Source organism: Ochotona curzoniae, unplaced genomic scaffold, assembly GCF_017591425.1.
Source record: "Ochotona curzoniae isolate NIBS_2020 unplaced genomic scaffold, NIBS_Ocur_1.0 contig_1, whole genome shotgun sequence".
Lineage (NCBI taxonomy): Eukaryota > Metazoa > Chordata > Mammalia > Lagomorpha > Ochotonidae > Ochotona > Ochotona curzoniae.
Genome location: NW_024464918.1, coordinates 45,481,143 through 45,494,180, shown reverse-complemented (window position 1 = coordinate 45,494,180; position 13,038 = coordinate 45,481,143). Strand labels below are relative to the sequence as shown.

Sequence of the window (13,038 nt, the reverse complement as noted above, 5' to 3'; positions counted from 1 at the left end):
TTCCCTGGACAGCTTCACCAGCCTGAAGGTTCAGAAACCAGGAACTCAGAAGTCCCCTTATTCACCATCACCTCTAGAATAAACCAAACCTTTCCTTGCATTGGGCAGCCACACACACACCAGAAAAGGTGGAGTACTGAGGGAGAGTTTTTCTAGAAAGCGGACACCCTCTGACCAGCACATCTGGATCCAGCGGCTTCAGCTTCAGCCCAAGCACATCACAAGATGCCAGCCTCAGGTGGCATCATGATCGGGAGCAGCAGCAGAGCAGGCGCCCTGGGCATGCTGACGGACTCTGGGCAGATGGCCCCGGGCTGGAGGGAAGCAGGGCAGAGACCGAGTCCCAGAGGAAGCCCTCATCTACCAGGCCTGCCTGGCCACTGGTTCAAGCCCTCGATGCTCCACTTCTGATCTAGCTCCCTGCTAATGTGCCTGGGAGAAGCGTAGGACAATGGCCCAAGTGCCATGTGAGAGACCTGGAAGAAGCTCCCGGTTCCTGGCTCTTGCTCAGCCCAGCAACTCTGGCCACTGCAATAACAAACACAAAGCCAGAGACAGATCTTCCATCTGCGGGTTCACTCCCTAATTGGCTGCAACAACCAGGACTGGGCCAGCTGAAGCCAGGATCCTCCTGTGTGTCACACATGAGCAGCAGGAACCCACACACACAAACCTTCTTTCACTGACTCACAGGTGTATTAGCAGCAAGTTAGACTGGACTCAGAGCAACTGAGACTTAAAAAGAGTCTCGGAAAGAGATGTCGAGGCCCCAAGCAGCAGCTTAACCCACTGCACCCCAGTGCCCGCGCCAGCCATGTGACATACAACAGTCAAAACGTGGAAGCAGTCCCAAGTCCACCCGGTGGTAGTGACCACGCAGTGCACCCACACAGCGCCCTGCGTGATGCATGACACGGAGCATGAATCCCTGGGACCTGTGAACGTGGGTGAAGGAAGATGCTCACACAAGCCTGCCATCACACATGGCACTGACATGAGATGCCAGAAGAACAGATCTACACGCAGACCAGTGACTGCCTGGGGCACTGAGCACAGGAATGAAGACAAAGGCCAAAGAGCCTCTTCTTTGGATGAAAAAGTCCTACAATCAATTGTGGTGAGGCTGGCACAACCCTGGGAATACATCAAAAAGTAAATGGTTGAACTGCAGCCAGAGGTGGGGGTGCCCTCAGCAGGATTGGACCAGGACACACCAGGGCAACCACACAGCACCCAGTTCAAGGCTGGCTCAGGCCCAGGGGGTGAGGCCACACTAGGTCGGCAATGGTAAGGACAGCCGGGTAGGACCAGCGGCACTGAGGACAGTGGAGGAGAGGGCCCAGGCCAGCCCCTCAAGGCCGCTCTGGATGAAGGCTCTTAACCTGCTCGTGGTTCCACACAAAACACCTGCTGAGCAGCCTGCGGAACCCAGCCCAGGGCACAGGGCCCACCAGCCACGAACTGGGCTCATTGGCTGGCGTTTCCACAGCACCTGTCCCTGCCTTCTGGCCTTTCTGCCCCGCACTGGCCCATGGCAGTGTGCCCCCTGCCCCTCCCCGGCCCCCCTCCCTTGCCGTCCCCAGCTCTTCTGTCTGAATTCCTTCTTGCATGTCAATCTCTTATGCATGTAGCCGGCCTGTCAGTCTCCACCAAGCCCTGGCAGAGGCCTTGCAGTCCCAGGAGTGGTGGTACCAGGGGAGGGGGAGGTGCAGAGCAAACAGGAAACACACACCAGCTCCCAGGGCACAAGAATGCGAGCCACACTTGTGAGAACAGCATCAGTGCTCCGTGTGGTAGGACGGGTTTCTGAGTCACCAAGTAAACTGGCCGGTTCTGGAATTTATCACACACAGCAACCCAGGTCTACAACCTGTGCAGACAGCTGCTGGCTTCAGCTCCATGAGACCCGGACTGAAAGCCAAGGGCATCTGACAGCCTGAGGTAGACCAGGAGCCACACAGAGCGAGCTACAGAGAACTAACATGGCAGGGAAAGCCTGGCCACAGCTTCAGTGTCAGAGGAACAACTGTGGCTGAGTGGGGTCTCTGGCCTCGGCCACATCAAGTCCATCACACACACACACACACACACACACATACACACCCTGCAGACGCACACACACACAGTCCTGCAGATACACACACAGAGAGACCCTGCACACACACACACACACACACACAGAGTCCTACAGACACACACACACACAGAGACCTGCAGACACACACATAGCCTTGTGGACACACACAGAGCCCTGCAGACACACACACACAGAGACCCTGCACACACACACACGCATGCACATAGTCCTGCAGATACACACACACAGACCCTGCAGACACACACACACACACACACACACAGAGCCCTGCAGACACACACACACACACACACACACACACACAGAGCCCTGCAGACACACACACACTGTGCTGAATGACCATGTCACTTCCAGAGCTGAACGGGAGGTGAGGCTAGGGCAGGACGGTGCCACCCACCGTGGGAAACCTCCTGTCCTCACCCTGGCAGGTACCTGTGAGCATCTGTTACCACTCACAAATACACCCACGTTCCAGAAGACTGCAGAAAGATGCCAGAATAGACATTGCTGCTCAAAATACATGCACAAAATGCGTGAGCACACTGCCCGCCCTCTGGTCTGACCCAGGCTGTCCACAGTGAGGGTCTCACACTCACAGGCTTTCCTAACAAAGGAACTTTATTCTTCACATGGGAGACTGCCAATTCAGCTATCCCAGTTGTAACACGCCCTTCATTCCTCAGATGACGGCTAAAAAGCATCCGTTAGCAGCAGCTCACAGCTAGAGCTGCTTGGGTCACAGCTTGCTCAAGCAAACAGGTGAGCCCAGAAGCAACACCGACACCACAGGAAGTGCAGGGGGTGCAGACAAGGGTCCAGTCAGGCTCGGCCAAAGGCTTCCTAACAGGTGGCACTTGATTTCAGTCTTCAGGAACAGCGTGGTGAGGGTGCGCTGAGACACGGAAGGATACACCTGTCAGCAGGAATGCTGTGCAGGAAATAAAAAGAGCTCCTGGAATGCACGAGAAGGCGACCTGTCCTGCGGGCCTGAGAGAGCTCAACCGGGCAGACAGAGCAAGATTAGGCAGAGCATGTGCCACCATGAGGCCAGGCTCTGGACAGAAAGGAGGGAAGGACAAGGAGAGGGGGCAGGACACAGCCACGTCCTCACACGGACACCACGGGGGTGCAGGTGCCACGCCTGCTTCCAGCCTCAGGCGGAAGCACACCTTCTCCGAAGGCTCCACAGCTGGTAAGTCCTGGACGGCACCAACATGCAGCCCTCAGGGCCCTGCTCCTAACCAACCCCCACTGTCCCCAGAGTAAGAGCGGGAAGCGTGGGACGACGCGGGGACCCCGTGGTCCTCACCGAGCAAGAGGCAGGACAGTTCCTCCGCCCCTCCAACAGAGGAAGGTGGAGGCAGAGACAGGAAGGCATCCAGCAGTACCTCTGGGTATCCAGGGACGCAAGCACAGTAAGAAAGAGCTCCTGGCATCTCCTGGAGGGAAGCCTCCTGAGGCTCCCACTGCTCAGCGAGCACTAAACCTGGCATAAGCCACAGGGCCGAAGTCGCACCCCACCTTGTCTGTGTCACTGAGAACAAGCAGCTGAGCGTGCAGACTCCGGCCCGGCCTGCCCTCGGCCCTGTCCCAGCCACGGAGCACATAAACACTGCATGCAGCCAGAGCTCAGGCAGCGCTGCCTGAGCCTGCGGACACTGCCTTGCCAAGGGAGGCAGCCACGGGCTGCGGGGGTGAGGGCACGCCGTGCTTCCCCCTCCCAAGCTGCCGGCCTGGATTCAGCCATCAACATTAAAGGTGTTTTTGAAAAAAATATATAGTTTCAAGGAAAAACAAAGCATTTCCTATAAACATGCAATGTGTGGTTTTGTTTTTGTTTTTTGCTTTTTTAAGACTTTTTTTTTTTCTTGGGAAGTCAGAATTATAGGGAGAAGAGACAGAAAGATCTTCTGTCCACCGGTTCACCCCCCAAGTGGCCAAAACGGTTGGAGTTGAGCTGATCCAAAGCCAGGATCCGGGAGCTTCTTCCAGGTCTCCCAGGTGGGTGCAGGGTCCCAAGGCTTTGGGCCATCCTCCACTGCTTTCCCAGGTCACAAGCAGGGAGCTGGATGGGAAGTGGAGCATCTGGGACATGAACCAGTGCCCATATGGGATCCCAGCACATGCAAGGTGAGGACTTCAGCCATTAGGTAACCGCGCCAAACCCAGAATGTGTGTTTAAGAACTGTTTCCTTATCTGCCATCACAACAGGACAGCACTGAGAGCTGGATGGCTCACAGAGGGGTCCTACGGCCAAGGCGACACCAACAGAAAGGGGAGCCACAGGTTACAGCTCCCACCTGTGCCTGTGTGGTCCCCAACTCGGATCTCACAGGTCACACACACGCACGGCGTAATCCATAAAGAACCCCGCATTCCGAGACGTTGTCTTAAACAGTGCACCTGGAATGAAAATTACAATACTTTTTATGAGAGATGCATGTAATTTCAGCCCCTGCCTTTTAACTGGTTTTCTGGTGCATCCGGAAGTTCCCAATCAAAGTGAACTCCAAGGAACCTTGGCGTGAGGGCTGGGGGTGTTACTGAGCAGCTCACAGGTGGATGGTAAACATGCAGAACACCTCAGTAAAGACTGAGGGACATGAGTCAAGTGTCCACCTGCTGTTACAGGTGGGGGACCAACCCTAGGCAGCACACGTCACCACTCCAGGGGCTAAAGGCTGGCAAACAGGAAGACACTGCCTGTCCCATGTTCATACCAGCAATTCTCAAGGCAAAACTTGGGCTCACATACGTGATGTCTCCTCCGAAGAGCTCTGGCTACCAAAATGACGATCCGCAAGCGCAGTGCAAGCCACATTCCAGCTTTGGTCATAAGATCTTGACCTGCCCCCACCCCCAGCCCAGGTGCCAACAAAGCCATCTCAGAACAAACACTGCTCACAAAGCCAAGAGCAAGCACAGCAGAAACCCTTTGGATAACAACAGAGGCGGCAGCAGAGAGCCGGCAGCTACGCGCTTGGGCTCAGCACAGCCAGCCCCCTGCTCACACACACCGGGGTCCGGATCAGCGCAGCCAGCCCCCTGCTCACACACACCGGGGTCTGGATCAGCACAGCCAGCCCCCTGCTCACACACACCGGGGTCTGGATCAGCACAGCCAGCCCCCTGCTCACACACACCGGGGTCCGGATCAGCACAGCCAGCCCCCTGCTCACACACCGGGGTCTTCCAATCCCAGATGGAGCTCAGCCTGAGCCACATGGAAAGACCTCCTTTCCCCCACATGACAGCATGTTCATTCACTTCGCTCTACTACAATTAATGCTTTTTTCAAATTCACTGTGCATCTTTTAAAGATTCATTTCTTGGGCCCGGCGCGGTGGCGCAAGTGGTTAAAGGTCCTCGCCTTGCACGCCCGGGATCCCATATGGCCGCCGGTTCTAATCCCGGCAGCCCCGCTTCCCTTCCAGCTCCCTGCCTGTGGCCTGGGAAGGCAGTCGAGGACGGCCCAAGGCTTTGGGACTCTGCACCCGCGTGGGAGACCCGGAGGAGGCTCCTAGCTTCGGATCGGCATAGTATCGGCCCGTTGTGCTCACTTGGGGAGTGAATCATCGGATGGAAGATCTTCCTCTCTGTCTCTCCTCTCTGTATATCCGCCTTTCCAATGAAAAAATAATAAGAATAAATCTTTAAAAAAAAGATTCATTTCTTTTTATTGGGAAGTCAGACATACAGAGAGAAGGAGAGACAAAGAGAAAGATCTTACGTCTGATGATTCACTCTCCAAGTGACCACCATCGTCACAGCTGAGCCAATCCAAAGCCAGGAGCCAGGAGCCAGGAGCTTCTTCTGGGTCTCCCACATGGGTGCAGGGACCCAAAGTCATCCTCTAGTGCTTTCCCAGGCTGCAAGCAGGGAGCTGGATGGAAAGCAGAGCCGCTGGGATACGAACTGACACCCATATGGGATTCCAGTGTGTGCAAGACAAGGACTTTAGCCAGTAGGCTATCATGCCAGGCCCTGTGCATTTTTCTTTCTAACAATACTATCGGCAAATTCTGAAGTAACTATTCAGGAATTGATGTGATTCCTTCCATTCAGGGACGGATGTCTGGACAATTTTAAGACAAACTTAGCTGTCCTCATTCGAAAACAAACAAACAAACAAAAAACAAACAGAAAAAGGGGTCATCAAACTGAAAACAGAAATATTTCTGAAAAATGCCAAAAGCTTTTTTCCTAGTTCAATTGTAGGGGCAAATGGGGTCATTGATATTCCCTGCTTAACTCTGTCTTTAGTGAGAATCGAAACTGTCCCTGGGAAAAACTCTTTCCTAGGTTTAACAAGCAACTCAAAAGTAACAGTTTACTTTTGCAAGCAGAAGTTAGTGTAACCGATGCAGTGTAAGCTCACTACACCCACACACCACGGCAAGTCTATGAAGTATGTTAAGCATCAAACACTCAGAACAGGGACACAGGTCGGTCAACTTCTGCGTATCAGCCACAGACAAGACGCAGTGCTACACATGACACCTTCCACCAGGACACACCCACGCTCGACTGGCCGCACACCCACAGCATTAACAGGTGCCGGTCACACACATCCTTACGGCAGCCTGGCAGGGGCACAGCACGGCTCACGTGGGCAGACGGTGTGGCCATCAACATAACGCCCCTGGGACTTGGAGGAGTCCTCACCTGCTGTGACTGCCACACCACCATGCAGTGTAGAGCAGCTGCTATCTTTCCACAGCTCACCTATCTTTAGTCCATCTGTAAGGCCCAAGAACTCCCTCCAGGGATCAGAACAACCATAAGCTCTCCCTCACTCCCGAGCCCCCACACAGCCAGCACCCACTCCCAAGGACTTCCCAGTTCAGAAGCATCTCCTTATTGCCTCTGAATCACATCAGAAGTCAGTCTGTTGATTGCTCCCACCACAATGCACATACACACACTCCACAGGCAGTCTGCGTGGAGGACAATCAGGAATCCAGCATGGGCTGACCGGTGCCTGCTTCATTCACTCACACTCCACAGAACACCAAGCGCCTGCCGAGCACCATGGACCCACACAACTCCGAATACACCACACCGCTCCAAGCACACAGGGAACACCGAATGTACGACCTAAGTTCTCTTCTTGATTCCCAGGACTGGAACACCAAGAAGAGTGGGAAGTGAACATCCGCTCCCATTAGCCTGCGCACCCGGCTCTGTGTGCTGCTGTGCAACTTTCCAAAGGGGAGAGTTAACAAGGTTGTCACCCTCGCTGAAGGCTTTTGTCCCTCGCTCCAGAATGACAGCTGGGAATTTAGACTTCTGCAGAGCCTGGATGGAGCGTGCCCAAGGGCAGGCTGTGCCCCCAGGGATGGCCAGAGCCCAACAGGGCCCTGTGTCCTCCACAACGCCAGCCAACTGCTGGCCGGCGTCGGGTCAGCTTGGAGCAGGTCCAACTGCTGTCCGGGGACGCGTCTCTGCCCAGCAATGGGGTACCTCGGAGAGTGGAGGAGTGGCGAAGCTCTCCACAAAGGCCCAGAACACCCCCCACCCCCCGTGGCTCTGCACTGGGTCTGGGCAGGGTCTGCGCTAGCCTTCGCTCATTCACCGTCGCGGCCGCCCTCTGGCCCGCGCCCCCTCACCCACCTTGATGCCCTGCTGCTGCGACGTGAGGGTCAGCTTGGACTCATCCAGGAGCAGAACTTCGCAGTAAAAGTCCTCGGGCGCCGCGCAGAAGCAGCCCATGGCGGCTGCCACTGCGTCTCGCCGAGCCAGGGAGCTACGACCCTCGGGCGCCGAGCATTCGCTGTCCGAGCTGAGATCAGGGCGAAAAAGAGGGCCAGCTCCCTGCGCAGGGAGCGAGAAGCCGGGGACGCGGGGCGGCCCGGAAGTCAGCGTGGTGGGCCAGAGTAGGCGCCCAAGCAGCGTCCGCGCCGGGCACGGTCAGCGCCGGAGCCGGGAGTCCGCGTCAGCCCAACTGGGCGCCCAGGGCAGCGGCACGTCCCCGCGCATCCCGCGGCTCCGCTCCTCCGAGGGCGGGGCAGCACGCGCCCTCCAGCAGTTTTGCGGGACCCGGAGCGGCAAACATGCAGGGGCTCCCGCAAGCGGGCAGCCCCTTGGAGACCCGGCGGGCTTCCTGTCCCGGTCCGCACCTGTGCCCGCCCGCGCAGGGTGTCCGCTCTCGGGAGCCCTGGGGGTGCCCACGACCCCCGAGCTAGGGCCCAGGTCCCGGCGGAGCGCGCCCCACCCGCAGGCACCGCGCAGCCGGAAGGGGCCGCTCGGGGCCGCCGAGGAAGGGTTCAGTTCGTCGCAGGGGACGGCAACGCCCGCCCGGGGGTCTCGAGCCGCATCTCCAGGCTCGCACGCGTGGCCAGTTCACGTTCTGTCCGCACCCCACGGAGGGCGCTGCCCGTGGCCGGCGTGCGGGAGGCGCGGGGCGTGCCAGGCCGCGAGAGCGCAGGACGAAAGTTCTCTAGGCGACGCGAGGGCGGCACCGGGGCGAGGGCGGCACCGGGACGGGGGCGGCACCGGGGCGGGGGCAGCCCAGGTGCGGCGGGGCCCGCCCCGGACGTCGGCGCGAGGCAGGAGCCGCTCCCGGGCGGGTCTCGGCGGGGAGCAGGCGGCGCGGGAGGTGGCCCAGGCCCTAGTGCCGCTGCTCCACCAGGCGGAGCGGCGGGTCCGGGCCCGCTGAGTCTGTTTCCCGGGAGACCCGGGGGCTGGCTCGGGGAGCGCGGGCGCACGGCAATCCCAGTCCCACGCCCTCGGCACGGCGGGCACCGGCGGGCACAAAGGCTCGGGGCTGCAGTGACCCCTGCTGGGCCCTGGCGCCGCGCGCAGGCAGCTCAAACAGAACGGCAGCGAAGGCCGTGCCCGCGGGCATGGAGCAGGTGCAGGCGGCTCTTGGCAGCCGGGGAACCGTGTGCAGGGCTGGGCTTCCCCTCCAGGCAACGCGCTCCACTTTAAGGGCTCGGGCGCCTTGAAGTGGTGTAGAGTTCCTTGAGGTCCAAATGGTCTTTTACTGAAAACGTAGTATTATTTGAGCCTTTTTTTTTTTTGTCTTAACTTTACCTCCTGCTGTAAATACAATTCTGTTGTCTCCAACGTGCACTCTGGGAATTTGAAGCAGGCTCGGAATTTCGGGTCCATTTCCAAGTCCAACCTTGGATAGTACAGTGCATGGGTCGCCCCTTGGACAGTGGACCCCGGGCTGCTGGCCTCCCAGCCACCAGGAAGGACCCCTGCCCTCTCCACTGCAGGGAGAGGTCTGCTCAGAGCAGGGCCAGCTCAGCGGGCGGCCAAAGCAAAGACCCAAATGCTTCTTCTTTTCTACACTTGTTTTTCCAAATCTTTGTTTTGTTCTTTTTCTGCAGGGATAACCGGGAGCATGGATAGTTTGGCATTGGGACTGTGGCAGAATTTGGAAGCCTAGAAGAACATCCAGAATTGAAGATGAAATATCCCTGGAGGAAATGGGAGGTTTCTGCACTGAGTTTTGTGAAAATAGTTTTATTTGGAGTATCCTGGCAATAGCCTGCATTGTTGAGTGCAATAATTCTGCGTTCACAACCAGGCCAATGAACCTGCTCCCTCCGGTCCCAGGCCCTGGCCACACCTCTCCCAAGCCATCCCGGACGAGCCATCTGTCACCCAGGAGGATTTGCTAGCTGCAGAGTCACAAGCAGCCTGGAGCAGTGTCGCTTCCTCTGTGGACTGGCCCTCTTGTTAGGGCCATGGTTCTTTTGTTTCTATTGTTTAGCAGTGTTCTCTGTGACACCAGGTGTCTCACAGTCCTGGCCACCCCAGGATCGCGGAGACAGTGCCCCCCACTTCACCCTCCACTGCTGGCAAGGTCTCTGCCTGGCTCTGTGTCTGTGTTTCTCACAAAGACGCCAGTCTGTGCCATCAGCCCAGCCCCGTGACCACATTAAACCCTAATTGCCTCCTGTGGACCCTGTCACTAAGCGTAATGACACCGGCTCAGGCCTTCCCTATGGGAATTTTGAGACATGATTCAGTCCAGCAAGGTTCCATGTCTGCATGTGAACAGATGCCTTTATTTCTCTTGAGTTGAGACTGAGTCAGAAGATGCAGCGATAGCAGCAGGTGTTTGGACTCGGGCCATGGGGGACACCTGAACTGCCGCATCCTGCTGGCACACACCTCGGGAGCCAGGTCCCACTCATCAATTCATCCCCTGAATGCCAGCAATAAGGGCTTGCCACGTTGAAGCCAGGGTGCAGGAACCCCCAGGGCATGCACCAACAGGCAGGTGGAGCCAGGAGCAGCAGTGGGTATTGAACCCCCACACTTCAGTGTGTGTTAGGAGGTGGTGCCCTAGTTTAATATGCAAATAGGGTTAAGTTCCATGAGCAGAAGGCTCCACCGGAAGCTGATGCAATCAGACGACCATGGTGTCTCCTTGGTCAGATGGCACATGGGTATAGCATGGAAAGCAGGTGTATTACACGCACAGGTGGGTAAGATGGTACAGCCTCTACAGATCTGGTTGTGATCCCAGCTCACCTAATCCAACCCAATCTCCCTGCCTGGTTCCCCCACAGCACACCCACGGTGCATCACAGGTTGGCAGCTTCGTGAAAAGCTTGAACGGAAGGAAGGTACCTCAGAACGCCTGCACGGAAATGGAGTTAGACGGTAAGTTTGTTTGGGTGCAAAGAAAGAGTTAAAGTCCAAGCATAGTGTTTTCACAATGCGAATTTTCCAGGAAACTTTGAAGACTCCTCATGCGCCTGGATTTCAAGGAAGCCTATGCCAGAATAAACATCTTTTAATTCCATTTTCCCACACGTATTTTGAAAAACTGTAGACCTTCAAACAGGGTTTTAGAAGAAGGTTTTCTCTGCTATCCAGAGATACAAACTAGCAAGATACTGCTCAAACACATTTTTCCCAGGAAAATCGTGTTGTTTTTCAACACATGCATAACATAATACCCTCCTCTTAAAGCTTTAGTGTCAAAGCCTTTGATCTCTTTTCAGAGCTTTTTTTTCTCAAGATGATATTTTGTCATAATAATTGGCCTATGTAAATGAGTCAAGAGGCAAGCCAGTTCAGCCTCGATGTTGTTCTGTGGAAATATGTGGACCATCTGCGCCAGCCTGCAGACCCCACCCTGGAGGAAGAGGCAGATACTTCACAAACAGCCGCCACCCCTCGTGCAGAGACAAGCCAGACCCAGAATTCTTGCTGATGCAGCCTGCTCTCCTTAGTGCGATGGGTGCAGTAAGCCGGGACTGCTGTCATCCTTTCATAATTTTGCATCTCCCAAGTTCCTAACACCACCACCTGAAGTATAATGTTAGTGACTTAGCTGCCACAGGGCAGATCCCCGGGGGCTCAGACAGCACCGACTCGTCCTCAGGCCTGGGCCAGCGCCCGGGCTGCCACGCACACCCAGCCTCCCTCCTGTCTCTCCTCTCCCTCTATTTTTTTCAAAGGAATAAATAAATCTTAAAAGAAAGCAAAAGAAACTTCCTTTCCAGAAATTAACACAGCTGTTCAGCATTGCACGTGGGTGGTTTTTACAGGGAAAGCTTCCTCTTCTCTGGTGCTCCCCTTCCTCTTCCTAAACTGTCAAGTTCAGTGTCCGGGAGAGGTTGGAGCAGGTACGGTCTCGCCCGCTGCTGCCTGCCGCGTGTGACCGCTCAGTCTGCCCCAACAGTCCTGTGGCCCCGGCAGCACTTGGGGCCTGCTTCTCCTCTTCCCACCCCCTTTATGGGAATGCCTCCCCACACTGCCCTGCAGCCTCAGCCGTTTCTTCCACACTTTGGGGATGGCAGAGAAGCCCTTCCCTGAGGTCCCCAGGCCTTGGTGGCGATGGTGTTGCTATGGCTTAGAACCATGACACATACCTGTCTCTTCTCTGTTCAAAGGCAAGCAAAGACCTAAGCGAGGGGGAGGTAACGGCTCAGCCCAGGGCCCAGAGGACTCAGTGTGCAGCCAAACAGACGCCAGGGAGGGCAGGAGCAGGGGGAGATGGGCATCTTGCTGGTCAAACTACAAATTGTTTCCTGGGGTATAATCTGTCCCAATGGTTTAAACAACCACTTTGACCCAAGAAATTCAGCATCTAGGAAGTTATCAAGCAATAGACCCAGACAGGCATGAAACAGACAGGCCCGACTTCCTGTCTTATTATATCGCTTCTTGGGATTTTATATCCACTTAATTCGATGTCTATGTGGCCTTGTCATCACATAAGTACATTATTAATCCCTTTTGAAGTGGTGTTGGTGAGGTCACCTTTCGAACTGGGGCTACATGGAGTAAAAGCAACCTCGAAGGACTTCATGGACTTTCTGTGAAAAAGCTACATACAAACTTGAATTTTTTTCCACCAAAATTCTCCTGATTTCATTTTTCTGTGAATTCTGAAGTCCCTGTGCATATATGAAAATATTAATGGCACTTATCTCAATGGGGCAGAGCTGTGAGTTTAGGTGTGTTTCTGTGGTTTCATTTATTTTTAAAATCTTCCTTCCTTGCATGTCATTCCTGAAGCCAGACTTTTTTTTTTCACTTTTAAGCATTTATCCTTCTAAAAGAAAAGATATAAGAGGCCAAACGAGCACTTCACACCAGGGAGGAAGTTGCCAGGAAGATCCTGGCCAACAGGTCACCTGACACCAGCAGGTGCTGGTGGCCTGTGAGTCACTGATGCACTCTGTCCCAGCTCCTCACAGCTCCACCTGCCGCCGTGCTCACTGCAGACGGCGTTCAGAAGGGACCCACTTGCTTCTCCCTCCTCCCTACTCCCTGGATCCTTGGGTCCCCTGTGTCATCAACAGCAATGTTGCCACCCCTTTCAAACTGCAGTTCCACAAGGTCAGGATCGGGTCTGACTTTTGTTTTAGTTCAAACAGCTAGAAGGGGGCTGGCTGGGCCCAGGCCAGGGACAGGTGTCCCTGTGGATGTGTGAGATGCCTGCAAGTGTGTCACCCCTGTTTGATTT

At 55.6% G+C, this 13,038-nt stretch overlaps 1 protein-coding gene across 1 annotated transcript in view; it reads right to left on the bottom strand.

Moving 5' to 3' along the window:
- EPB41L4A (erythrocyte membrane protein band 4.1 like 4A) overlaps positions 1–8,145 on the bottom strand; it is a 95,138-nt gene extending 86,993 nt beyond the window's left edge. The window contains exon 1 of the mRNA XM_040973358.1: positions 7,713–8,145. Within this exon, the coding sequence (XP_040829292.1) occupies positions 7,713–7,811 (99 nt within the window). The 5' untranslated portion in view covers positions 7,812–8,145. The remainder of the gene's footprint in view (positions 1–7,712) is intronic.
- Positions 8,146–13,038: the final 4,893 nt, after the last annotated feature.